This window comes from Ascaphus truei, chromosome 6 (genome assembly GCF_040206685.1).
Source record: "Ascaphus truei isolate aAscTru1 chromosome 6, aAscTru1.hap1, whole genome shotgun sequence".
NCBI classification, from domain to species: Eukaryota; Metazoa; Chordata; class Amphibia; order Anura; family Ascaphidae; genus Ascaphus; species Ascaphus truei.
Genome location: NC_134488.1, coordinates 84,486,884 through 84,514,484, shown reverse-complemented (window position 1 = coordinate 84,514,484; position 27,601 = coordinate 84,486,884). Strand labels below are relative to the sequence as shown.

General features: G+C 40.5%; 1 protein-coding gene across 4 annotated transcripts in view; it reads left to right on the top strand.

The window, feature by feature from the left end:
- The window catches only part of ACOT7 (acyl-CoA thioesterase 7), a 264,500-nt gene that overhangs the window by 205,145 nt on the left and 31,754 nt on the right, over window positions 1–27,601 (top strand). For all 4 annotated transcript variants that reach the window (XM_075604977.1, XM_075604975.1, XM_075604974.1 and 1 more), the window contains one exon: window positions 7,492–7,608. In XM_075604977.1, the coding sequence (XP_075461092.1) occupies window positions 7,492–7,608 (117 nt within the window). The remainder of the gene's footprint in view (window positions 1–7,491; window positions 7,609–27,601) is intronic.

Sequence of the window (27,601 nt, the reverse complement as noted above, 5' to 3'; positions counted from 1 at the left end):
CCTGTACTGTATTTGTGAAGCGCTGAGTACACTTTTGGCGCTATATAAATAAGGACATACAATACACTTAAAAAAATTTGTTTTTAATAAATGCAGCCTTTGATTACTTTTATTGAAAACGAATTACCTAAGCTGCCAATCGATTTTTTTCTCCCGTGATCGATCAGCAAAGACTTCTCTGGGTTCACTAAATGGCTGCCTTTCAGTTTAAATCAATCCTGAGTTCAGTCAGTGTAAATAAGCAGCTACAATGTATCCTTACTAAGGTAACATTATCTATTGTTACCATTTCAGCTCAAACTGCTGGGAATATTGGCAACAAATTATCACAAACAGGAAAGTGTTACAAAGATCTTGCACTGCTGGGGAGGTGCTAATACAGGCAGTCCTCGTTTTACAACGCTTCATTTTACAACGAATGGCTTATCCAATGCTATGCAATGCATACCTATGTTCCTTTTTACAACACCAAAATGGCTTATCGTAACGCTTTTACGACGCTTTGCAACGTTGTTTATGTGTATGTGTATAAACAATGTGGCAAAGCGTCGTAAGAGCGTATATATATATATAAATATATAATATTATATTATACTATATAATATTATATTATACTATATAATATATTATTTATTATGTATATTATATATATATAATACAGTATATACACTATATAATTTATGTGTGGGCTGCATATCTTATTGCCTGCATAAAATATTTGGTGTATTTTAGTGTTAAAAATGCCTTCAGGAACGGAACCTTTCATTTAAACAGTGTTCCTATGAGAAAACGTGTTTCGCTTTACAACGTTTCGCTATCCAACGCCATTTTGAGTAACGCACTGTGTCGGATAACCGAGGACTGCCTGTACCCAATATAGCAATGAAAAGATGCTCAGCATATTAAAACCCATTAAACACGGCATTAAGAGTTGAATTTAAAAAAAAAAGAGCTAGTACGTATGATCTAATACTACAGAACTGATTTTTTTTTTTTTTAAAAGACACATGTAGAATATTGAATGGATTGCTCCATTATGCTACGCCGTGCTATATTCACTAAAGGTAATAAGGAGACATTAACCGAGTTTCTCTCGCGTAAAGAGCATGGCGTTACTATTACAGACGTCGTATCCCTTATTCACTAAACTCTGTTACATTTAACGCAGGGAAATAAGGTTGGGTTGTTTAAGTAAGACCTAAACCTGGCAGTAGGTATAACTTTAGATAAAACTAACTTTTATACACTTTTTAAATATGACAAATATACAACAGAAGTTTATTTAATACATTTTTACCATCTAGTCTTAATATTCTTTCCCCATAACGCCCTATTTCAGAGTCTAACTGGGAGTAATGCCAAGACTTTCGTTATTTCAGGATAATGCTTAGCTTCAAATAATAAAGTTAAGCCTATGCAAATTAACTCTAGTGGACATTATTTTTGCATATCATTAGGTTACATCAATGAATGTAATGTACGTGTGTGTTATAGGTATATAGGTCACGTTATTTCCACTGATTTTACAGATATATACACACACGCACACTGTTAGTAGATTTTACAAGTATAAACCTTACTACTCAGTGGCTGATTTTCCATCAGGTCTGATAGGCCCAGGCCTAGAGTGACAAATTTCCCTTTTTCCCCCCATATACGGAGGCCCCACTCTCTTCCCCACTGATTGCCGGAAGAGAGTGTGGGGCCTCTGTAAAGTTCTGACCTTCTCCTTCGTGCTGCCCTCCTCCTTCAGCATCAAATGACGCTATGACGTCACATGGTGGCGCGCTGCCACAGCAACGTGACGCCACACAGTAATTTCAATATTAATATAGATCGTTCAAATATTAAATACAGTAAAGCAGTCCATCTTTTTTTCAGTTATAGAATATGCCTTCGGGCACTCATAGGACGTTGTTGAGCCTGGCCCTCTGTTCTTTAAGTTGCCCTGACAAATGATGAACGTTTTTTGTTGGCAGATCCTTCATCATATAAAAATGATATAACATTTTATGAATACATAGCATAGTTACTTGTGGATGCATTTTAATTCTAATGTCAATATTTGAGAGACATATTAGAGTATATCCTGCGCCAATTGTACTGCATTAAAACCAGCACAGTGGCCCAGATGCGCCGAGCTAACGCTAACCTAAATCAACATTAGGTTAATAGTAGTGCTTATACACTGAAGGTAATTACTGTATCTCCTCGATTGTAAGACGCCTTCGATTGTAAGACGCACCATCGATTTGGCCCTTACAATTGAGGAAAATTACTTTTTCACTTACCATGTTTCAGGAGAGTTCCCATGTCAGCGGAGGATGAAGCGGGCGGCGGCGGCAGGAGAGGTCCCACGTCTGCAGATAGTTGAAGATGGACGGTGGGTGTGCAGCAGCAGGACAGGTCCAAAGTCTGCAGGTGAATGAAGATAAGACAGGGGGCGTGCGGTGGGGTGCGACGACAGGAGATCATAATAGCAGGAGAGCGGCATAGGGGGAATGGCTTGGGAGGTGCACACTGTAACCGGAAGTCAGACACCGGTCAACTTCCGGTGTTACAGTGTGCACCTCCCAAGCTGTTCCCCTACGCCGCTCTGCTCCTGCTATTATGATCTATTAGCCGCCTCCGCACGCCCGCTGCCTTCTTATCTTCATTCACCTGCAGACTTGGGACCTGTCCTGCCGCCGCCACCACCGCACTCCCACCCACTGTCCATCTTCAACGATCTGCAGACGTGGGACCTCTCCTGCCGCCTCCGCACACTTCGACTTCCGCTGACATGGGACCTCTCCTGAAACATGTTAAAAAAAAATTAATACATCGATTCTAAGACGCATTCCGATTTCAGACATGTGAAAATCGAAAAAAAGGTGCGTCTTAGAATTGAGGAAATAGGGTACCTAACTTTAACCCAGTTTCACCCCATTAAATGGCATAGCGTTCATTTCTGCAGCCATTTGTGCTAATATGCAATGTTAGGGGAAACGCCTCTTTTCTATATCGAGCTGAAGTCCTATTTTACCAGAGTAAGACTTCTATACCTCCACAAACACACCTATAAACAACATGTGGACAGATACCTGTGCACAAAACTCATCACACTCAAGATACCTTGGAAATATGGATATTGTAATATTTTGCATATCACAATTTGCATATTTTTCAGGTATCTTAGGTATGTTCCGTTTTGTTCACAGGTATCTCTAGATGTGTTGTATAAAGGAGTGTTTGGTGAGGTATATCAGAGAAATACAGTTAGACTTATTTTACTATCTTCTCCAGCAAAACCCACTTTTCAGGATCTGAATTAGAGTTATGCCACCTTCAGGTAAGACATACTTAACGCTATGTTTTCTGAAGCCAACGTAAGGTTATGCCAATTTAACATGGTGTTATGTCTATGCTAACGAGATTTACAGCAGCCATTGTGTTTGTATGTAATCAGCTTTGTGGATATGCGTTAAACTCAGGGAAAATAACGTCCGTTACTATTTTAGGTAACCTTACATTAGTTGCTCTGATTTAACAGAGCTTGTTGCATCTGGGCCTAAGAGCAGAATCAGGATGGTAGGAAAATGCCTACACAGACTACACTGTCATGTAGATGTGCCAATGTAAAATAACAAGCCACTACGGAGGCAAACGCTCTGAGATTTGGTTGAAAATCATTATTTCTTCATCTTTCATTGAATTGCATTGGCTTGAGTGACTTCCGTTTGTTCAGGGAGAAAGGAGAAAAATAAGGGAGTCTCCAAAATATGCAGAGTTTCATAATCTACAATAGAATTCCGTTTTATCTTACCAACCAGAGGTACAGTATTGTCTATGTCGTGACCTCAGTGTAATGCATATAGCTTTATATGGTATCACATAATAGTCAATGCCTCTGTCTTCCTCGTGCAAGTAAAAGTTGTATAACCGATGGCAGGGATGAGCAAACTGGGGTATGGGGGGCGCGAGATTTTTTTGGGGGGTGATGGGGAGGCGCGGCAGTTACAGAGGCACCCCGCGCTTTTCCCCAAGGCATTTAAATTAAATGCCAGGGGACTGCACGAGGCCTCTGTAACTTGCCTACCTTGATTCAGCTGGCTTCGGGTGATGTGTCACCATGGCAACGCAGCGTCAAATGGGATAGGGGCGCGCGAGCACTGTGGGGAGAGCAGGCAGGGGGCGCAGCACCAAACGTTTGGGCACCCATGGCCTATGGTATCAAATGCTTATTAAATCAATCATCTCCAACGACAACTAATTCAAAATAAAACTGCTTACCATTTTAAGACTTTTGATGCATTTTTTTACATTTTGTTAGATTGGGTTAACGGACCCTTCATACTTCCTATTGAAACAATTACGTTTAACATTTTTATGTGAATTCTTCAAATTCCACTCTGTTTTCTGCCGATGCAAATAAGCTGACATTTTGATCTTTTCCAGCAATAAATAAAATAGTACATTTCTATGAAAAATGAAAGGCTACAATATGATTTTGCTAGCACTGCTCATGAATTTGATTTTGATTTCCGTTTGATCAGACACATTCTGTGAGGAGAATGCTAACCTTTCATATTCAGCATTGTTCATCTGTTTAAAGTAGATGAGAAATTCAGTCGTATGTTGCATCATGTTTGCATATGATAGATAATAGGACAGCGATTTGGAAATATTAAATTAGTATCTTCTTTAGATATAAAGTACAATGACTACTTATTGTATTAATTATTACAGTTTTTTTTCTAGTAAATACAGGTTTCATTTTAATTTAGGTGACTTATTAATCAGTGTTTTATAACCTCATTTCACACGGATGTATTTTAAAATTATACATTGTCAAAATATGTTTAAATCCACGAGGTAATTATAATAAAATAATACTGAGCAGCACCAGATGTTAGCCAGATACCCTGTGTGCTTCCCAGAAGCTTACATTTGCATCTTTCCTTGTTTGACAACCATAAATGCTCCCAACAAGAACCTAACACAGCATGAAGAATCCTTGTTTACCTTCACTCAGATCTTACTCTTAGTTGGAGCAAGAAGGGAAGGTTTTGTTTCACTCTGCCAGTCCTAGGCTTGCATGAAATAGTGCATGTGGTATCCATCTATATAAAACAATACTACAACTAGTAACCTATGAAATACTCAGATATTCTGAATACACCTGATGAAGGATCCTGAGGGTTTCGAAAGCTTGTAACATTTCAACTACTTGTTGGTCCAATAAAAGGTTTCATACCCTCTCCCTCCTTTGTTACTACATCAGAGAGTACATTTTTGACGTTACTGTGCCTCTTGTTACATTGTCTTAAGACTGTGGGGGGAGTAAATTGTCTGGGTTTTGGTATAATGGTTAATGTTGGAGCAGGCCAGTATTGTGCAAAAGATTTCTGGTTCTTCACGGTCGTTAGAACTTTTAACTATTTCCTAAGGTTAAATTATTTTCCAATGCACCATGAACTATTCCCACACAGCCAGCATTAGGTGGCAACTTTTAAAAACTACAGTGTTAAAGTCAAACCTCCTGAAACTTAGCAAGCTTGATGGAAAAGTAGTTTTTAGACACTGAGTAGTAAATATGTTTTTAGTATATTTTATGCATTATTACAATTGTAGCCTCCCTCTCGGTATGGGTTAATGGGTTAACCAGATGGGATCACTCTGGTATTGCCCCTCCCCATCATGTGATATAGGATGTCTTGTGACCAGTGACGTCACTTTATGGAGATAGAAGGGTATAGATAGCTCCACCCCATGTTCTAGAAGCAGGTTCCTTTTAGTTCTGCAGAGGGACACACCGTCTGTGCTGTAAATATGTTTAAGTATCTAGATATGTATATTAAGAGTGTCTTGTTCCTGATTATTGTTTGCAGTTACGAAATGTGCCCTAAATAGTTGGCACCTATAAGAATGGCCCAGGATTGTTTTCATGCGGGAAGAGGAGTAAGCATGTGCTTAGCAGGCGTTCTCAGAGTAGGGGCTCTGGAGTATAATTGGATCAGCCCCCCCGGCAGGTCCGTAGTAAACTCCCGATGTATGCAGTACTCCGTAAGGAGATAATGATCCCAGGGAACTGACTGTATTTCCAACATGGGCCCACTAGAGATGGGGCATTAGTGATGCTATGCAGGAGATTGACAATCTAAACAATACTAAGGCAGGGTCCATGGTAAAAAAAGACAGCGCTGACCCGCGCTGAGCCAGCACACTTACCTCTTGCATCAGATATGAGTGCGGCTTTAGCAAGCGCGCGGAGGCGTGCGGAATTGCAGGACACAGCTCCATTTACAATTTGCGCGCTGAGGGCAGCGAAGGGCCGGTCACGTGACGGCAAACAGCCAATGTCACCCCGTCACATCGGCGCCGTGACGGGGCGTGCTAGCCCCGCCTCCCGCCCCAATTCCCACCCGCCTCTCAAGTGCGCTCGCTGCCTCGCCTACCAGGACACCTAAAAGCTCCTGCTTGAGCAGGCGGGCACCATGTCCGAGGCCTTAGGGAAACAAGCAGAAGTTCCTCCCCAGCATAGGAATGAGAACCACAAATACCCGAAGATGTTTAGCTAAACTGGTATAAAAAGTTGCCCAAGTACATATCCAATTCTTCATTGGATTGTTTTTAATACATATCTCAGCTCTTTTTTATACACTAAAACATCAAGATAAAAAATTTGTAACATTTACTTAACGCTTGTTGCAAATTGTAGTGTGTTTACAGGATTTGTGCATTATCATTATTTTTTCCATACTTTTTGCACTTGTTTACAAATGAAAATGTCCTATCGTTTTAAATGACAAAGCAGTTTTTCAACATGACACAAGGGGGAATGGAAGCATTGTGCTGACTTTTTGTTTATGATTATGCTCAATGTCAAGCTAGGTAGGCATTTCAAATTGTTTACGGAGATGCAAACAGAAAATATTGTGCCATTTATAGGCGCATATTTTATACATCTCATTATAACACTGAGTTGACTGTCACCTCATTTTGCTCCACCTGTAACTCCTCTTCCAATCGTTCATTGGTGGAAGAAGAGCAAATCTAGCACAAAGCCAGCAAAGTAGCAAAGATTACGCAATTTGAATTATTTTTGGAGCAATGCTGCGATGCGTGATGCGTGATACACATGCCCTTTTTTTGAATGGTGTGCTGAATAGTAAAATATATCTATATTTGGCATAGCTTGAGTAAAGTAATATATATTGTTTAGTATAATTAATTAATTCTGAATGAAAGTCTCGGTATTAAAACATTAAGAATAACACTGCTATGGTGATTTATTAAAGACCTTGCACTCCTGAATTGAGATAGTAGTGGCGTTTCTATAACCTTTCAACCATAGTTCTTGATGCGAGATTGATTTAATTAAGAGATGATGTGCAGATTGTGATACGTGTTATCTGAAGAACCAGCTATTCTTAAATGTGGGGGGGGAATAGCTCATTTTGTTCTCATGCAAGCAGCCCTTATAACGACCGTATTACACTGTTCTTTCAGGTGTCACCATGAAGTTAATGGATGAAGTGGCTGGGATTGTGGCAGTTCGCCACTGTAAGACCAACATTGTTACAGCTTCTGTCGATGCCATCAACTTCCATCGCAAGATTCAGAAAGGTTTGCACTTTGGGGGTTTTTTTGTTTCCAAAAATATATCAGTATAAAGCATGGGTGGCCAACTCCAGTCCTCAAGAGCTACCAACAGGTCAGGTTTTCAGGATATCCCTACTTCAGCACAGGTGGCTCAGTCGAATGGAAAAGTACCAGGGATATCCTGAAAACCTGACCTGTTGGTAGCTCTTGAGAACCACAGAGTGGGTGAATGGCAGGATAGACAACTAAACACAGTACAATGGACAAGGCAGAAGCAAAGATCAGAAAAACTTGAGGTCAGGGCAGACGGCTGGATAATGGTATAACAAGCCAGGGTCAAGGGCAGGCAGAAAGCAACATGTAATCAGACAGAGGCATGCAGAAGGTCCGGCAAGGAGCAAATCAGACGGAGAGAATATACTCTGGTAGCAAGGATGGATACAAGGGCAGAAGCACATTGATCTGGCAAGCAGGACGTAGAAGTGGTCAGTTTATAAAGGACACCAAGGGGAGTGTCCACAAGGCTGATTTGCAGAAGGTTTGAGCAGTGAGTAACCGCGCTCAAAAGAATGGTTTGGCAGTGGAGCTATCCAGTAGCTGGTTTAGCTCGCGGCTAGAACTGCTGCCCTGAATAGCAGAGATCATGGATTCTGATGCCTTTGGGCCTGATATTCTGTTTGTCATAATACTTAAGAATTTGCATGTTTAAAAGGGGGCCAACACATGAAATAGTTATTTATCTAGAGATGGTTAAAATGATTGTGAAGGTTTTACAGATGGTCTGGTAACATAAAGGCTTAACGTGCCTACCCCTTGATTTTACTCCCACCTAAAAGTGGAGACAACACAGTTTTTGTGGAAGTAAAATAAGGTCGCAGCTTTATTTCTTTAGCAATTTTGAAAAATAAACTGTCAGCCAGCCTGCTAGTCCCTGTATGCAGATGACCCTGTGCACCCTACACGTACTATGGCAAGAGACCTTATGCTGTGTCTGGCTGGTCTCACACTGCTCCGCTCAAGAAAGCTCCATGCTCAGTCTGGGCTGAACCACAGGTCTAACAGCATAAATTGGCGCTTTACTTTTTTGGCATTTCCGGCACCCTTGAGCTGGCTGGCATGACAGTTCTGCCTAAGCTGTGACAATGGACCTGGTGACAGAAACTTAGAGACATGGTTAGACATAACATAAGGTATTTCAAGGGGAGAGGGGTGGGAAAAAAGAGACAATTAGTTAGATTCTGGCTGTAGTGCAGGGTATTTAAGCCCCATGCCCCATCCCTTTTACTTCACTACCAGTATTGGTCTGCTCCGCTGCCATCCGCCTGTTGGCACGCGCGCCAAGATTTTTAATAACCTTGTGGAGTGGGGGAAGGAGGGGAGTGACCTAAACTAATCTATATTAGGCACTGCAGCCCTTATCGGGTCGATGGCCCCATTTTGGAGACTCTGCCTTTTCTTTTAAGAGAAAACGCTGTCGGCAAACAAGTAACAGAGAGTTGTTGAGTTATAATTACAATTACAAATTACAAACTATCATATATATATATATATAATACATGGTTATTTAGTGATTTCTTCTGTTAGTTTTACACTTATGGGACTTGTGTCAATTTGCTACATCACACCGAAAAATCTATATTTGTTTGGTTAAGGAGCGGAACTGGTTATTTGCTTTTCTTTCTTGAGCAAAGAGGCTCAATGCCATCTCAGGTCTCTTGGATTTGAATGGTGCAATGAGAAAGGAAAACTGCACCATTCACTGATGCAAAGTTTAATTCATCCCATTATAATAGTGCTCTTAGCAGCTCCTCATCTAGTTGCATCTAAAACCACTCCACCAAATCTTTAATGCAAATAGAGCTAATTTGACAAAGCAACTTGAAGTACGCACTGTAAAATTTAAGCTCTTAGCTTAATGACTTAAGGGCTTATTTTATACCCACCAAAGTGGCTTATTGGGCTGTTTGCAGCCAAAATTCCCTATTTAAGTCAATTGGGAATTTTGTCTGACAGTGGCTCAGTCGGCCACTTCAACACATATACAGTAGAGTAAGCCCCTTAATGTTAAATTGACATTTAAACCCCCTAAAATATATATCTTTATTCTTAATAGCATAGGCATTGTTTTGTGACATTCAGCATTGGAACACTTACAGACCTTTATTATATTACTTTGGAAGCTTTAGAGAGGTTAGACCAGGGGCACGCAAACTTTTTTTTTTGCTGCGCCTGTGCTTGCTCTCCTCCTTGGTGCCTCCCCCCTTCCTCTCCTCCCCGGTGCCCCCCGCCCTCACCCTCCTCTCCTCCCCCTCCTCTCCTCCTCTCCTCCCCCTCCTCCCCTTCTCTCCTCCCCCTCCTCTCCTCCCCCTCCTCTCCTCCCCCTCCTCTCCTCCCCCTCCTCTCCTCGCCCTTCTCTCCTCCTTACCTCGCATGACGTCAAATGATGCCGCGGCTCCAGGACGCATTACCGTGGCAACCGGGACGTCACATGGCCCATGGTAATGCGTCCTGGAGCCGGCTGAACGTTGGTAAGTAGAGGTTGCAGAGGCCTCGAGCGGTCCCCCGGCATTTCATTAAAAAAAAAATATCTCGCGCCCCCCAGTTTTTGCACCGCTGGGTTAGACAATATTCCAAGCTTTAAGAATGTACTCGTTAGACAAAGTACAGTTAATGTAATGAGTAGTAGGTTGACAGTAATAAGTGGGAACATTCAAGATTCAAGCGTGTCCAATTATTTCACTTTAATAATTAAAAGCTCTGTTCAATATTGTTTTCTGTCACTGAAACATACTTCAAGACTGGTGGCTTTTTGGTGCATGCAATTGTTATATTGAGTTTGCCATGAATATGAAGCTGATTTAGCAATGTTGGTATTGTGGTCAGACGAATGATTGTTGATATTTGCACCTTCAAGAATTTTCTCTTAAAGCGAATATAATTAAAGGTGCATGTTACATGTTAACTCTTAGTTGCAGAGTTTAGCACTGAAGTATTTATTCATGCACAGAGAGAGAAAAACAGTGACTACTGTGTTTCCCCCACCCAATCGCAGATAGGGGCAATTACAGGGTGGATGGTGCATATACCTTCTGGCAACAGGAGGGCTGAGTCGTTCGCCGATGGTAGTGGGGACACAGGAACTGACTTCTGGGGTTCATACCCCATATACTAATTACTCCTTAGCAGTGCTGCGCCTCCATCTGCCGTGGACTCCAGGAACTGAAGGTGATCTCCCACGGTAGAACTTATTACCTCTCCCCCCTGTAAGGTCACGCACCAGGCAGGAGGTATATTGCAAACAGGAACGGGTTTATTACTATACTCTGTAGTAACAGGAACAAGGCAGGATCTGCCTAATACGGTCTCTCAGGATTCACCAGATGACGGTCACTGGACCGCCACTACAGGTCAAGGGCACCCGCAGCCGTACTAACTCTTCCCCATCTCCCTAGCAGAGGCAGAGGTATGGTCCACACTCACTCTCCCCCGGAGAGAAGAGCACATGGGAAGGCCCCAATATCAGGCTCCCAGTTGTGTAACCTGCCTTCCTCAGAGGGGAAGGAACACTCCTAATTTTAGGGCTGTCCTGCCCTTAAGTACAGCCAGAAGGCGGCACCCCATTGTCCCAGCTACAACAGGATGCACCACCCCCTGCTGTCACTCAAGTGCAGTACCATAGGAAGGGGGAAAACCCCATACCAACTACGGTAAACCTTGATGGTACCAGGGTTTACTGCCAGCCCTGGGTCAGAATAGTAGCCATACCCAGCCATGGCTACACCATCCATTTATAATATTGTGCCAATTGAATCCTTCAACGACTACTTCTCTTATTGGGGTCAGCACTCCCTTGAGAAAGCCCCAGCAGGGGTGAAACGTACGTTGGGATTGGTTGCTAGTGACCTCTGACGTCACGGGGGTGGGACTTCATACTGGGAGTCAGGAAGTGTTTGTAGCAAGTTTATTGCACACCATGAGTCAGATATCTAGATACTCATGATCTATTCTTAGGGCTAGTGAAGGTATATATCTATATTATTTACCATCCACCTTGATATTTCTGTTAATCCTAGCAGAAATTGTAATTCACTAAATCAAGAGGGCATAATTGTGTCAATACTTGCAGAGTGGTGTACTGAGCAAGGACACAGGGTTTTAAAAGGCCTGATCTGGTGCCCGCCCTGTTTAGTATTAAAACAGCTCATTTAGCACAGGACTACTCTACAATATCAATATACAGCTCTTCAGAATAACCGTCAACTAACCAACAAGTTCTTTGAAATTATTCCAGTTCTTCCTGAAGCATTATCACAAGCACTATCCTGGGACCTGTACCCAAGGCATACCAAATACAATATTGCCTATAGGTTAATTACTATAACCGCTCCTAGTAATAGCAGTTCCCTCCCAGTATATACCACACTCCCCTCCCCCCTCTTCCGATTTGATTGATTTCTATGTACCAATTATTTTATGTGTATAGCTTAATAAATGTTATGTTTTAAGCATCTTCATTACTCTAACTAAATAGAAGAGCTTCTGTTCAACTGTTCCCCATTATACACCAATTTAAGTGACAACTAACTAACAAGAGGTACCTTTGGAGACACTTTCTCCTGTTCCACACTATTGTTCTACCTTTTTCCTCTGTGTAGCACCTCAACACAGTCCTAGAGGGGTCTATCCCCCTCTCCATTTCTCTCATTGCTTAGCTAGACAAGCAGTGCTGTGTGAGTGTAAAGACAATGTATACATTGTAGCAACAGGAAGCTGATGCTCTATTCGAGTGGTTCTCAAACATCTCCCTGAGGACAACCTACCAAGTTTTAGGAATAGCCAATGCGCTTGCACACAGATAAATTCACCTATGGTGCATGTGGTTAGAATGTTGAGTGGTCGCCTCAGAGATCTGGGCAAGGCTTTGAGGGAAGGTTTCCAAGCTAGTGCTTCAATCCAAGCAGTCTATAAAGTATTAAGGCATTTTATGAATGTGTATGTGTTATGATTTTCACATCTTGGTGAATAGATGCTTAAAATAGCCTTTAAAAAAAAACCATATCGCATATGTGGGTATATCTACTAAAGCAGCAATCTAACCTAAAAGCCATTTTGTTTTTCATTTTTTCATTTTTTTTAATGTAGCCCCCTTTCCCCCTGTGTCAGGGTGACTACATGTACTGCTATACCTGTGTGGCAACCAGGAGGCCTGATCCTCCGCCACTGGGGAGCCTGGGGTGTATGTATATCTACTAAACAGCGCGTCCACCTGAGAAGGATCCTCACATAGTAGGATAATCTCTCCCAAGACAATATGCCCAGTAATACACATAGAGTATGGGGACCAGTATTTACTGGGAGGTTATAAACAATGACAACAATAGGAACAGCAATACAGTAGACATATATGTATACCAACCCGCAGAATATCCCCACAGTACTTGGGTGCAGGGGCACCAGTGTCCCAGTCTCCAGACCCCAATGATCTTTCCCACCCCCAAGTGTGAGACAGCGCTGCCCATGTGAATGTGGGTGCCCTTATGCAGATACCTTCCCGGGCGCTCCAGCCCTCGGGTGTAGCTGAACAATTGTCAACGGGCAGTCTGCCTCCGCGTGGGGTGGTCTCCAGCAGGAGCGTCCCACCATAGATAGTCTCTGAACGTAGGTGGTCTGATCCCAGACCACAAGTTACGCGTCACTGCGTGGCGTAGACACTGTGTCCCTGATACTGCACAACACAGGGAAAAAGGTCCCTAACTATGGGCTTCCCTAGACAGCTGCAGGTGTCTACTGTGAGTCGGGGACTTACTGGAGCCTGCAGGGGAAAGGTGGCCTAGTCCCAGGGCAGCTAGCACCTGGGACCCTACCTCCCTCTTCTGTACCCTGCTCCCAACTGACCAACTGCCCTAACTGTCGCTAACTGTTATCACTATTCTAGCTGTTATAAATGCAGCAGCCCTATTGGCAGCCTCACTACATGTGGTCTGCAGCCCTTGAGGCTGCTGGGACTTGTAGTTCCCAGCAGATCTATGGGTGTAATGGCCGCCGCTGGCATTATACTGCACATGTGCCAGGTGTACAAAGATGGCCGCCGCAATGGGGGATTTTAATTATCCAGACATAGACTGGGGCAATGAGATTAGCATTACAACAAAAGGAAACAGGTTTTTGGGGGTGCTTAAAGGCAATTATATGACCCAAATTATTGAGGAACCAACCAGGAGAGGGACAATACTGGATTTGGTCATATCAAACAATGTAGAAGTAATAACAAATATTCAAGTCCTGGAACATTTGGGTAACAGTGATCATAACATGGTCTCATTTGAAATAAATTATCAAAAAATAGATTTCTTAGGTTCAACAAAGACCTTAAACTTTAGAAAGGCAGATTTTAATAAACTGAGGTCTAATCTAGTAGTAATACAATGGGATGATGTTTTTGCATGGAAAAATGTAGAAGATAAATGGGCAGCCTTTCAAATATTGTTAGAAAAGCACACTTATCAGTGTATACCCTTGGGTAATGAGTATAAAAGAAATAAGTCAAAACCAATGTGGCTAAATAAACAGGTAGGGGAGGAAATGGACAAGAAGAGGAAGGCGTTTAGATTCTTTAAGTCAGAAGGGACAGAGATATCGTATCAGAATTATAAGGAATGTAACAAAAATTGCAAAAGGGCAATCAAATTAACAAAAATGGATAATGAAAAAAGGATTGCAATAGAAAGTAAGGTCAACCCTAAAATGTTCTTTAAGTACCATAATAACAAAAAAATGAGAAAAGAAAATATAGGACCCTTTTAGTGTGAGATGGGTAGGCAGATTATTGGAGATAAGGAAAAAGCTGAGGTATTAAACAAATTATTTACCTCTGTGTTTACCAGGGAAGAATCAAGTTCAATAGTAGTGCCGCAGGAGGAAGCCACAATCTCCATATTAATGAACAATTGGTTAACTGAGGAAGAAGTTCATAAGCGACTTGAAAAAATTAAAGTAAATAAGGCACCTGGCCTCGATGGCATACATCCAAAAGTTCTCAAGGAGTTAAGCTCAGTAATAGCAAAACCATTATATTTAATATTCAAGGACTCCATTTCCACAGGCTCAGTACCACAAGATTGACGTAAAGCAGATGTGGTGCCTATATTTAAAAAGGGAGCTAGATCACAACCGAGAAATTACAGACCTGTAAGCCTGACTTCAATAGTAGGGAAACTACTTGAAGGTTTAATACGGGATAATATTCAGAAATACCTAATGGAAAACAAAACTATTAGTAATAGTCAGCATGGATTTATGAAGGATCGATCTTGCCAAACTAACCTTATTTGTTTCTTTGAGGAGGTAAGTAGGAATCTAGACCAGGGTAATGCTGTTGATGTGGTCTACATAGATTTTGCAAAGGCTTTTGATACGGTTTCATACAAGAGGTTGGTGTACAAAATAAAGAAAGTTGGACTCAGTAATAATATACGCACCTGGAATGAAAACTGGTTAAAGACAACAGAGGGTTGTCATAAATGGAACTTTTTCAGGTTGGGCTAAAGTCGTGAGTGGAGTACCTCAGGGATCGGTACTGGGACCCCTGCTTTTTAACTTGTTGATTAATGACCTTGAGGTTGGGATCGAGAGCAAAGTCTCCATCTTTGCTGATGATACTAAATTGTGTAAGGTAATAGAATCAGAGCAGGATGTAATTTCTCTTCAAAAGGACTTGGAGAGACTGGAAACGTGGGCAGGTAAATGGCAGATGAGGTTTAATACAGATAAATGTAAGGTTATTCATTTGGGATGCAAGAATAAAAAGGCGACTTACAAATGAAATGGAGATATATTGGGGGAATCCTTGATGGAGAAGGATTTAGGAGTGCTTGTAGACAGCAGGCTTAGCAATAGTGCCCAATGTCATGCAGTAGCTGCAAAGGCAAACAAGATCTTATCTTGCATCAAACGGGCAACGGATGGAAGGGAAGTAAACATAATTATGCCCCTTTACAAAGCATTAGTAAGACCACACCTTGAATATGGAGTACAATTTTGGGCACCAATCCTAAGAAAAGACATTATCGAACTAGAGAGAGTGCAGAGAAGAGCCACCAAATTAATAAAGGGGATGGACAATCTAACTTATGAGGAGAGGCTAGCTAAATTAGATTTATTTACATTAGAAAAGAGGCGTCTAAGAGGGGATATGATAACTATATACAAATATATTCAGGGACAATACAAGGAGCTTTCAAAAGAACTATTCATCCCACGGGCAGTACAAAGGACTCGGGGCCATCCCTTAAGGTTGGAGGAAAGGAAATTTCACCAGCAACAAAGGAAAGGGTTCTTTACAGTAAGGACAGTTAAAATGTGGAATTCATTACCCATGGAAACTGTGATGGCAGATACAATAGATTTGTTCAAAAAAAGGTTGGACATCTTTTTAGATGGGAAAGGTATACAAGGATATACCAAATAAGTATACATGGGAAGGATGTTGATCCAGGGATTGGATTAATCCGATTGCCAATTCTTGGAGTCAGGAAGGAATTATTTTTTCCCCTTAATGGGGTTTTTTGTTTGCCTTCCTCTGGATCAATAAGTAAGTATAGATATAGGATAAAGTATCTGTTGTCTAAATTTAGCATAGGTTGAACTTGATGTGCCTACGTCTTTTTTCAACCTCATCTACTATGTAACTATATGTAACTATGTAACTCTAGATACTATCTGCGCGCGCACAAACAAACTGGCAGCGCCCTCGGCGGAGCACCGGCGACCTGCTCGCCAGCTCACAATCTCCCTGCAGCAACCTCACAGCCCGGAGGTAAGGAGGGGACCAGGCTACATCAAATTAGATTTATCATTGCCCTTTCCAACACTGTTTGTTTTTAAAATCTGATGCTTCGTTCAGGGAGTACAAGTGTTTCAAATATTTAGTGCCGGAGAGGTTAAAATGAAGCTCTCCCCAGAGTCAAGTGCAGTATAAAGGTTACCATGGTAACCTCAAATGCTGCAGAACAATAATCATGATTTTTCACACTATAAGAACATGTTTTTTTCTTTAAAAGAGCAGGGCATGCTCAAGATACTCACATGATATCAATTCAACTTTTATAGGCTGCTGGAGATGATTGCTGCTTAGTCCGTTAATAGTACAGTTTAATGTTGGTCTTAGATCAGTAATTTGTGTATGTGATTATTATTTTTTTGTGCCAGCATTTATCTTGCACTATAGGGCCATGTTTGTTAATCTGTGCTACTCCATAAGACACCTTCCAGCCATATCCCTTGAATAAGAAGATCCCAGAAGGGGTCTCATGGAGTGGCCCATGATATCTATCTTCATTTTATTCCACCCAGTATGTATGTATGTATGTAAATGTTGGCTCTCCAGTGATTAAATTCCACTGTCTAACAGCCTTTGTCTTTTCATTTACACATTTACATTGACGCGCCCCGACCTATCCTATCGTCTGCTTTGTCAACAATGCATCTATTTTGCTATATGTACACCAATGTACTGGATCATACTGTTCCTTTAATGTCAACTACTGTATTAGCGCAGTTATGCTAAAAAATAATCAAAGCAGAATGACCTATCCATATTGTTTGCAGGAATAGATTCTGTGCACTATGGTATATTGGTGTATGTACTGCATTGTGAAGGGTTGTATAAGGACAACGTGCTACAAAAGGATGTCAAACATGAGAACGTTATGTATGTCTTTTCTCACAAAATGTGTATCTAATTATCACAGCGTAGCAAAAATAGCTGTACTAAGAATACAACGTTTCTTGTTGATTATATTAGAACAAGCTGACAAGATAGTTTGATAAACAAGATTTTTATAGATTACATGGACAAGCTATTTTTAACATATGTCATTTGAGTCTTTTGGTTAAGGTCACCTTTCCGTTTACAATTTTCTCTTGGTTTCCACAGACTTGCTTTAAATACACAATTCCCACAGGAATCTATGCTATCTGTTTAAACTATTATACTGTACATTGGAAGTAATGGAGATGCACGTTTGGCAAATCCACTTCCTCCCTGAAAAGTAACATGCAGGATTTCACAGAATAAAACTCTTGTAAGGTTCCAAACGCGTGATTTATGAATAATACTTGTCATGACTATGAATGCACTTTCTAAACATGTTCAGGGGGGGGGGGGGGGGATAAACAATGAGTATTCAAAATGATTGCTGTGCAGTTGTGATAAATTCTGAAACACATACTACAGTAATGTGTACATCTCATGTTTAAGTATACTCTACGATATATTTGGATATTGCATTAAACCAAGGCAATACTTATGCATCATAATAGCTCAAATCCCACATAGTATAAAAACTAAAGTGCCTCTTTTCATTTTCCTCACACACATGTAATGACTATTGACGAAGTTCACTGGAACAGGCAATCACTTTAGTATGTACAATCGCGGTTCACTCGAATACTGATTGTGAGCGCAAAAGCACCTGCCCGCTTTAGTGAATGTAGCAGTGCTGTAAGTCTGCACTTAGCTAAAAATAAATATGTCTACTGTAAAATGTCAAGTACATACTGTACAGAACCAACTGGTGTCAATTTTCCAAAGATTCACATTTATTCTACATTGGAAAATATATTTTTAGAGCAAAAGCTTTTCCTCGCTGCAGTGTTGTGGTTTTGATGTGCAGAATTCCAGGCATTGTGTCTGCGAGGCTACAGTATTTTTAGATTTGAATGTATAAAATATTACAGTTAGGAGCCCTAAGCAAATGTTTAAAAGAACGGAAACAACTCTAATTAAGTATTCTTAAAATACCCGGCAGCTGTATTTAACATATCTTCTCAACAAATTATTTTAATCCACATCCACATATTTAACTAAAGGACTTAGATATTAAGTCAGCGATGAAATAAAAAAAAAACTCGCCCATTACAATATATTACTTTAGAATCATTAAGGAAAAATATAAAGGGAAATTAATGTTTATTTAATGAAATAGTTCTGTATAAAGGTTACATTTGTGAGGATAGCAGTCTTATCATTGCATATATTTTACATGTGTAGGATTTGTCTCAAAAAACGTAAATGTTATTTATTGAAAATGTTTTACCAGGAAATAATACATTGAGAGTTACCTCTCATTTTCAAGTATGTCCTGGGCACAGAGTTATGATGACAAATACATTGTCGGTCTCGGATGTTTGGCTGTGACCAAAGCACCGTCGATGGTCTGCCAACACTACAACTTCCCACCGAGCAGGTCGCTGCTTGACATTTTGCCGCGCACGCTCCTACCCCTACGTCATCTTTAAATCTCAAGGTCCCAAGCAGCCGCCATCTGATGTCCGTGCATGGCTGCCATCTTTAAAGAGTCCCGCCGGCCATCCTCGTCAATGTCCGCGCGGCCGCCATTCCGAGTTGCGCAACCGCTGCCCTGACACACCATCTTTAAATGGTCATCTTTAAATTGGACTCAGAGCGGTGGCCGCACAGGATATTGATGTGGGCGGCAGGCGCGCAGGACTCCTTAAAAGATGGCGACCATGCAGGACATAAGATGACAGATGCACAGGACGTGAGATTTAAAGATGACGTCGGAGCGTGGCGAAATTTCAAGTGGCGACCTGCCTGGCGGGAGTTGTAATAGCAGTGGACCACTGGCGGCCAAACGTGCCATTCCGATACATGGTTACGTCTTTAAAGAAGGATAAATGGAAACATATGGTACAGGGGGATAAAATATTTTAGCCAAGACCAGAGCAACTGAACACAGCAAATGGCCTGAATTCTATAATATCATTTTTGAAAACTGTGTTTTCTAATACATAGTTAGTGCAAAGTTGTCACCGCTGCATTGATCCTGGAGAAGGTTAGTATATAACGTAGCTAGCCATACCTTTCCCTGAACCAACACAATTAAGTTAATACAGTAAGCTTTCTACATTGAACGAGTCCCTTCATATCGTCAGAAGAAGAGATTGTTTAGCACTCAAAGCTTTTCATATTCTTTAGGCACTCGCATGTTGAATTAGCCGTTTAGGATATTCCAGTTCAGCCTTTGGCAGCCGTCAGTGTGCAAGGCAGAATGTAATTCTGTATGTTACAGGCATGTCTGAGAGGTGCTGCCGATGAAGGACACGAGTCAGCTAATGTCAATTACCGTTTATGTTGAATGAGTCCTCTCTTGCTGATTGACATTAAAAAAAAACATTCAGGACATGTTCCTATTTTTGTATTTACAACTGGTATTCTAAATGAGTTATATCTTGCTTTGTTCTGTACTAACTATTTGTGTAAGAAGGCCAAATGTGGAAAAAAAGAACATAGTCACGAGCCAACCTAATACAGGGACAATTTCTTATATTAAAATGGTTTGTAAGTCAGTAAATTGGGAGATTTGTTTGGAGAAAAACAAGGTGGTTGTACTTGTAATCTTACAATGGGAATTGCTTAAAGTTGATTTTGGGTTAGTTGTACCTGTTAAAGCAGATACTAAATAATCTCATTTGTGCTGAAGTGACGGTGATAGAGAGATAAAGAAATAGTGAGGTTTGTGTGTGGGAGTACGTATTCAATAGACCATTGATGGGCAACTTGTGTGTCTCAGGGGCTTCACCTGCGGCCCTCTGTTGCTTACCACTTGTACAACCCGCTCTCCCTCTCTCCCCAGTGCAGAGGGAGTAGAGATTTTGCTGGTGTGGCTCGTAGCTTGTTTCCAGTCCCTGTGCTGGCACTAGTACCCAGTGTAAGGAGAAGATTGGAACAGTATTCATCAGTGTACTGGCATTAAGAAGATGACTGGAGAGGAGAAGCTCATACGCATGCATGGCTGTAACGTCCCTTCTGCACGGGCACCATATATATATATATATATATATATATATATATATATATATATATATATATATATATACACACACCTGTATATATCTAAAAGAGAAAAGAACCCCTGGTGAGCACTCTAGGTATACCAAAAATACAAATTGTTTATTACACAGACAAGATGAAAAACAAAATATTAAAACCAACGTTATCTCCATGACGCTCTAAACTTGGAGTATAATACCAACAGTATCAATATGACAAATGCAGCAAAACCAGCATGTATAGCCACAGTACAACAAAATGCAGCAAAACCAGCATGTATAGCCACAGTACAACAAAATGCAGCAAAACCAGCATGTATAGCCACAGTACAACAAAATGCAGCAAAACAGACTCTTGCACAGACAGAATGAGAAGCTAGAAATGTATAATATCCAAAAAGTGAGGTTTATGCACACACATTCACAGAAACCTGGACCGGCTGGTCCCAAAAATAGGTTCAAACCCCTAAATAACATTGCTAGCTGAGCAAGTTAGAACATAGCCTGGGCAGATAAGCACTGAAGCACTGAACATTGCACTGATAAGAAAACCAATGACACGTAATCAAAAGCTAGCGATACTACCATAAATACATAGAGCAGGAAATTGTCAGTTTGCAGAGGCAACATCAGTAGATAAAGTCAGGTATTCGTAATAGATCTTGCTGAAATCTTAACAAACGAAGCTGCTGTTGAAAATAAAGTGCATGTATGCAAGCTGGTATGCGCCCTAGGGGCGGGACCTGTACACGTCCTCTGTGACCTGAACGACGCGTACCACCTTGCATACATGCACTTTATTGTCAGCAGCAGCTTTGTTTGTCTCTATGGACTCGATCCTTTAAAATAGGCCGTAGTAATTCTTGAGAATGGTGTTGACAAATACATTAAGAATTGATTTTGACCAATGTATCAATAATATGAATACAAATAGTCCCTTCCTATTGGCACTTTAAAAGAAGGCATGGTCATGCCCATGCCCATGTCTTATATTTAACAACAAAGAATTATGTGTATCTTTATAAATATGGACAAGAAGCAAATGGTGACACTGTGTGCTCATTTGCATGTCATTTCCCAGAATCCCTGGCTGCAGTGGAAACATTGTGTGCTAGGAGATAATGGTGAAAGGCAGGTTGCAGACCTGTCTGAGACATTGGAATGTGCTAACAAGTGATATTTTTATTTGCTGTACTCTGTGCGTTGGAGGGTTTTGTCACTGTTTTTACCCACCATAACGTTGAATCTCTATATAAATACAAAGACATATTTCTAAACTAAAATCCACAGGATTCCGAGATTTCTTTTTAGGAAAATGTATGAAAAAACAATAGAGGAGAGAGTTCTCAAGGGCATGCGGGTTAAGTGTTAACACTCTCGGATGGTTCTGGCCTCTGAGGGCTAGATCCACAGAACTTTGTTAATTTGGGGCTCATCACATGATACCTAAAAGAAGAACGGACGTTACTTTCACAGAGGTTATTGCATAGCCACAAAGCTAATTACATTAAACAACGAGGGTTCTATTTCTCATTTGCATAGGCTTACGCAACGTAGCATAACCTTGCGTTATTTTCCAATAACGTGCCGATAAGTATATCTTGGTATTACTCCGGTCCAGACCCTAAATAGATGTTTAACTAAAGTTGAGGAAGAGAGGGGTAGAAGGCAATAATGCTGAAAATAACACCAACTCGTGCCTAACTATGGCCTTACACCCATGGAGACCCTGCAAACGCCCTATTTCAGGGTCTGTAGGTGAATTTATGATCTTACTTACATGCCATTAAGTCCCTGTGTTAACCTTGAACACCCTTTTGTGGAAATGTGTTATTGTAATGTCTCATTTGCATATAATTTACATGTAATTATCACAAACGGCCGTTATGGCTAATGCCATGCTCTTTAATGCATAAAAACAGTACTTATTTTTGAGCATAGGTGTCTCTCCATGTGTTACTTGGAGCGATGTTTGAGGGAAGTTATGTAGTGCTTGGGACTCTCTTTTGTTCTCTCACCCGCTCACTCGGGCTCGCTCATATTTCAGGGTCTGGACAGAGCTAACGCCAGCTTCAGGTATGACCTAACACATGGTTAAATCCCTGCATTAACTGCAATGGGGCTCTGTGGATAAGTGTTGTAACCTATCGTTAGCACTAACGTCCGTTATACTAATGCAAGGGTCCGTTATGGCCGAACAGCACTTAGCACTGCATGTGTGAGCTTTGAAGATACCCGTTGGCACTTAACGAGGCATTAACTTAAGTTACCGCCACTTTAACTCAATAACTGAGCTTTTGCGGGTGTGGCCCTAGGTCTTTTAAGTAAACATTTCCTTTGCAGTGGTCTCTTAATGTTCTGTATTCCTGTCTTTGAATTTCAGGCCTTCTGTCCTGCACAGCAAACCAAGTAGAAAATGCATGTACAAAGTTCAGGAATGCTTTTAGTGTCTTTAAAAATTAATTGAGGATTTTAGTGCCTTACATGCCTTTGCTCTCTAATGTAATCCCTTATCATTTTAATTATGGAGACCAACAGATATAAGTTGTTCTTTTACGTCCTATTGCATATATAGCATTGCAGTGAAGACTAAGTCGGTGCCTAAATCTTTAATGTCCATCATTTGGACTAATGCCGGCCAATAAAATAAAATAAAATGCTTTTCAGTATTGCTATCTGCTGTACCGAAAGATTAACTGGAAGTTAAGAAAATAAATGAACTATAGATAATAATAATAATGTTAGTACACCCCAATGCCTATTGATACTGTCTTTGATAAATCTACTGGCTGTAGTGTATTTGCTTACTATGTTGATTCTTTCGGCCCTATCCCTGTGCGGATTGTCCGCAATCTCTTTCTGGAAAGCTCTTTCTATATTTGATTTTTTATAACCACGTTGGAGGAATCTAGTTTTAATGTCATCAAATGTTGTGTCCAATCTTTCGGGTCTATCGACGACCCGTGTTGCCCTTATTTTTTGGGAAAAGGGCAGCATGTTTTTTAAGGACACTGGATGAAAACTAGATCCCCATAGGGTAGAATTACTACAGCCAGTAGATTTATCAAAGACAGTATCAATAGGCATTGGGGTGTACTACAACATGATGACCTACTTAACACGGTGTGTAAAGAGAGACCGAGGTTCGCATACCAAAGAGGGCGTAACATCAAAGATATCCTAATTTCTGCAGATGATACTAAACATTATCAAACAACACACTTTCTCCAGGCCAAACCGGGTGTTATAAATGCTATGGGTGTGTACCATCTGCAATAGTCTTAACACTGGGGATGAATTTCGTCACCCCAGAAGTGGGAAAAAATATAAGATCAACCACAGGATCACATGTACCACGACCAATGTAATTTATACCTTCAAATGCCCGTGTGGTTTGGTATACGTTGGTAAGACTAACAGAATGCTGAAAACACGTTTTATTGAACACCGCAGCAAAATTAACGCCAAAAAAGAGGAGACAACCTTAATTAGACACTGTACAGCATTTAATCATACAGTGTCTTCATTAAAATTAATGGGCATTGATCAGGTACAAAAGACCTTCTTCTCTGGGACAGATAAAGATACTGCCCTTTTGCAAAGGGAAGCTTTTTGGACATTCACGCTCGACATCGTACATCCTAGGGGTCTTAATGACTTATCTCCTAGGGGTCCAATGACAAAGTTAGAGAAAGATGGAGGGTCCTAAAAAATGATTACAGGGATCTAGGCCAAAAGCTTAAGGCAAGGACTTCCAAGGTAGTATTTTCTGAAATACTACCAGTGCCATGCGCTACCGCAGGGAGACAGTCAGAGATCAGGGAGGTTAATGCATGGCTAAGAAAGTGGTGCAGGAAGGAGGGGTTTGGGTTTTTAGAGCACTGGGACTCCTTTTCTGAGAGGTGCCATCTATATTCTAGGGACGGATTGCACCTCAATGAAGAGTGATCTTCTGTGCTAGGGGGGAGAATGCTAAAAAGGTTGGAGAAGATTTTAAACTAGGATGGAGGGGGGGAGGGGAATGAAACAGATAATGAACTAAATGGAATAGATGAGGATACAAGGTGGTATGGAGGTAGAATGGGGGCAAGTGCAAATTTGACAAGCTGTGAGACACCCATAGTAAATACAGATAATACTAGAAAACTTCTAAAGACTAAACAAAGTGGGCGCAGAATGGAAGGAGCAGATAAGATAATAGTACAGGCTGAAAAAAACCTGAAATGCATGCTTGCTAATGCAAGAAGCCTGACAGATAAAATGGGGGAGCTTGAATTAATAGCTGCAAGGGAGCAGTATGATATCATAGGCATTACTGAAACATGGTGGGATGAAACTCATGACTGGACAGTTAATTTAGAGGGTTATTCTCTTTTTCGGAAGGATCGAACAAAAAAGAAGGGGAGGTGGAGTATGTTTATATGTTAAACCGGATCTAAAACCTATTATAAGGGATGATGTCTATGAAGGGAATGATGAAAATGTAGAGACTTTGTGGATATAAATTAGCAGTGGAGGTAAAAGTATAAAGAAAATAATTGTGGGAATATGCTATAAACCACCAAATATCTGTGAGATTGAGGAAGCTAAAATACTTTTGCAAATGGGTAATGTTTGCATAATGGGGGATTTTAATTATCCAGACATAGACTGCGGCAATGAGATTAGCGTTACAACAAAAGGGAACAGGTTTTTGGGGGTGCTTAAAGACAATTATATGACCCAAATTATTGAGGAACCAACCAGGAGAGGGGCAGTTCTTGATTTGGTCATATCAAACAATGTAGAAGTAATAACAAATATTCAAGTCCTAGAACATTTGGGTAACAGTGATCATAACATGGTCTCATTTGAAATAAATTATCAAAAAACAGATTACTTGGGTTCAACAAAGACCTTCAACTTTGGAAAGGCAGATTTTAATAAACTGAGGTCTAATCTAGTAGTAATACAATGGGATGATGTTTTTGCAGGGAAAAATGTAGAAGATAAATGGGCAGTCTTTAAAACATTGTTAGAAAAGCACACTTATCAGTGTATACCCTTGGGTAATAAGTATAAAAGAAATAAGTCAAAACCAATGTGGCTAAATAAACAGGTAGGGGAGGAAATGGACAAGAAGAGGAAGGCGTTTAGATTCTTTAAGTCAGAAGGGACAGAGACATCGTATCAGAATTATAAGGAATGTAACAAAAATTGCAAAAGGGCAATCAAATTAGCAACAATGGATAATGAAAAAAGGATTGCAATAGAAAGTAAGGTCAACCCTAAAAAATTCTTTACGTACCATAATAACAAAAAAATGAGAAAAGAAAATATAGGACCCTTTCAGTGTGAGATGGGTAGGCAGATTATTGGTGATAAGTAAAAAGCTGAGGTATTAAACAAATTCTTTGCCTCTGTGTTTACAAGGGAAAAATCAAGTTCAATAGTAGTGCCGCTGGAGGAAGCCACAACCTCCATATTAATGAACAATTGGTTAACTGAGGAAGAAGTTCATAAGCCACTTGAAAAAATAAAAGTTAATAAGGCACCTGGCCCCAATGGCATACATCCAAGAGTTCTCAAGGAGTTAAGCTTAGTAATAGCAAAACCATTATATTTAATATTCAAGGACTCCATTTCCACAGGCTCAGTACCACAAGATTGGCGTAAAGCAGATGTGGTGCCTATATTTAAAAAGGGAGCTAGATCACAACCGGGAAACTACTTGAAGGTTTAATACAAGATAATATTCAGGAATACCTAATGGAAAATAAAATTATTAGTAATAGTCAGCATGGATTTATGAAGGATAGATCTTGCCAAACTAACCTTATTTGTTTCTTTGAGGAGGTAAGTAGGAATCTAGACCAGGGTAATGCTGTTGATGTGGTCTACTTAGATTTTGCAAAGACTTTTGATACGGTTTCACACAAGAGGTTGGGGTACAAAATAAAGAAAGTTGGACTCAGTAATAATATACGCACCTGGATTGAAAACTGGTTAAAGGACAGACAACAGAAGGTTGTCATAAATGGAACTTTTTCAGGTTGGGCTAAAGTCGTGAGTACCTCAGGGATCGGTACTGGGACCCCTGCTTTTTAACTTGTTTATTAATGACCTTGAGGTTGGGATCGAGAGCAAAGTCTCCATCTTTGCTGATGATACTAAATTGTGTAAGGTAATAGAATCAGAGCAGGATATAATTTCTCTTCAGAAGGACTTGGAGAGACTGGAAACGTGGGCAGGTAAATGGCAGATGAGGTTTAATACAGATAAATGTAAGGTTATGCATTTGGGATACAAGAATAAAAAGGCGACTTACAAATTAAATGGAGATATATTGGGGGAATCCTTGATGGAGAAGGATTTAGGACTGCTTGTAGACAGCAGGCTTAGCAATAGTGCCCAATGTCATGCAGTAGCTGCAAAGGCAAACAAGATCTTATCTTGCATCAAACGGGCAATGGATGGAAGGGAAGTAAACATAATTATGCCACTTTACAAAGCATAAGTAAGACCACACCTTGAATATGGAGTACAATTTTGGGCACCAATCCTTAGAAAAGACATTATGGAACTAGAGAGAGTGCAGAGAAGAGCCACCAAATTAATAAAGGGGATGGACATTCTAACTTATGAGGAGAGGCTAGCTAAATTAGATTTATTTACATTAGAAAAGAGGCGTCTAAGAGAGGATATGATAACTATATACAAATATATTCAGGGACAATACAAGGCACTTTCAAAAGAACTATTCACCCCACGGGCAGTACAAAGGACTCGGGGCCATCCCTTAAGGTTGGAGGAAAGGAAATTTCACCAGCAACAAAGGAAAGGGTTCTTTACAGTAAGGGCAGTTAAAATGTGGAATTCATTACCCATGGAGACTGTGATGGCAGATACAATAGATTTGTTAAAAAAAAGGTTGGACATCTTTTTAGATGGGAAAGGTATACAGGGGTATACCAAATAAGTATACATGGGAAGGACGTTGATCCAGGGATTAATCCGATTGCCAATTCTTGGAGTCAGGAAGGAATTAATTTTTCCCCTTAATGGGGTTTTTTGTTTGCCTTCCTCTGGATCAATAAGTATAGATGTAGGATAAAGTATCTGTTGTCTAAATTTAGCATAGGTTGAACTTGATGGACGGAAGTCTTTTTTCAACCTCATCTACTAT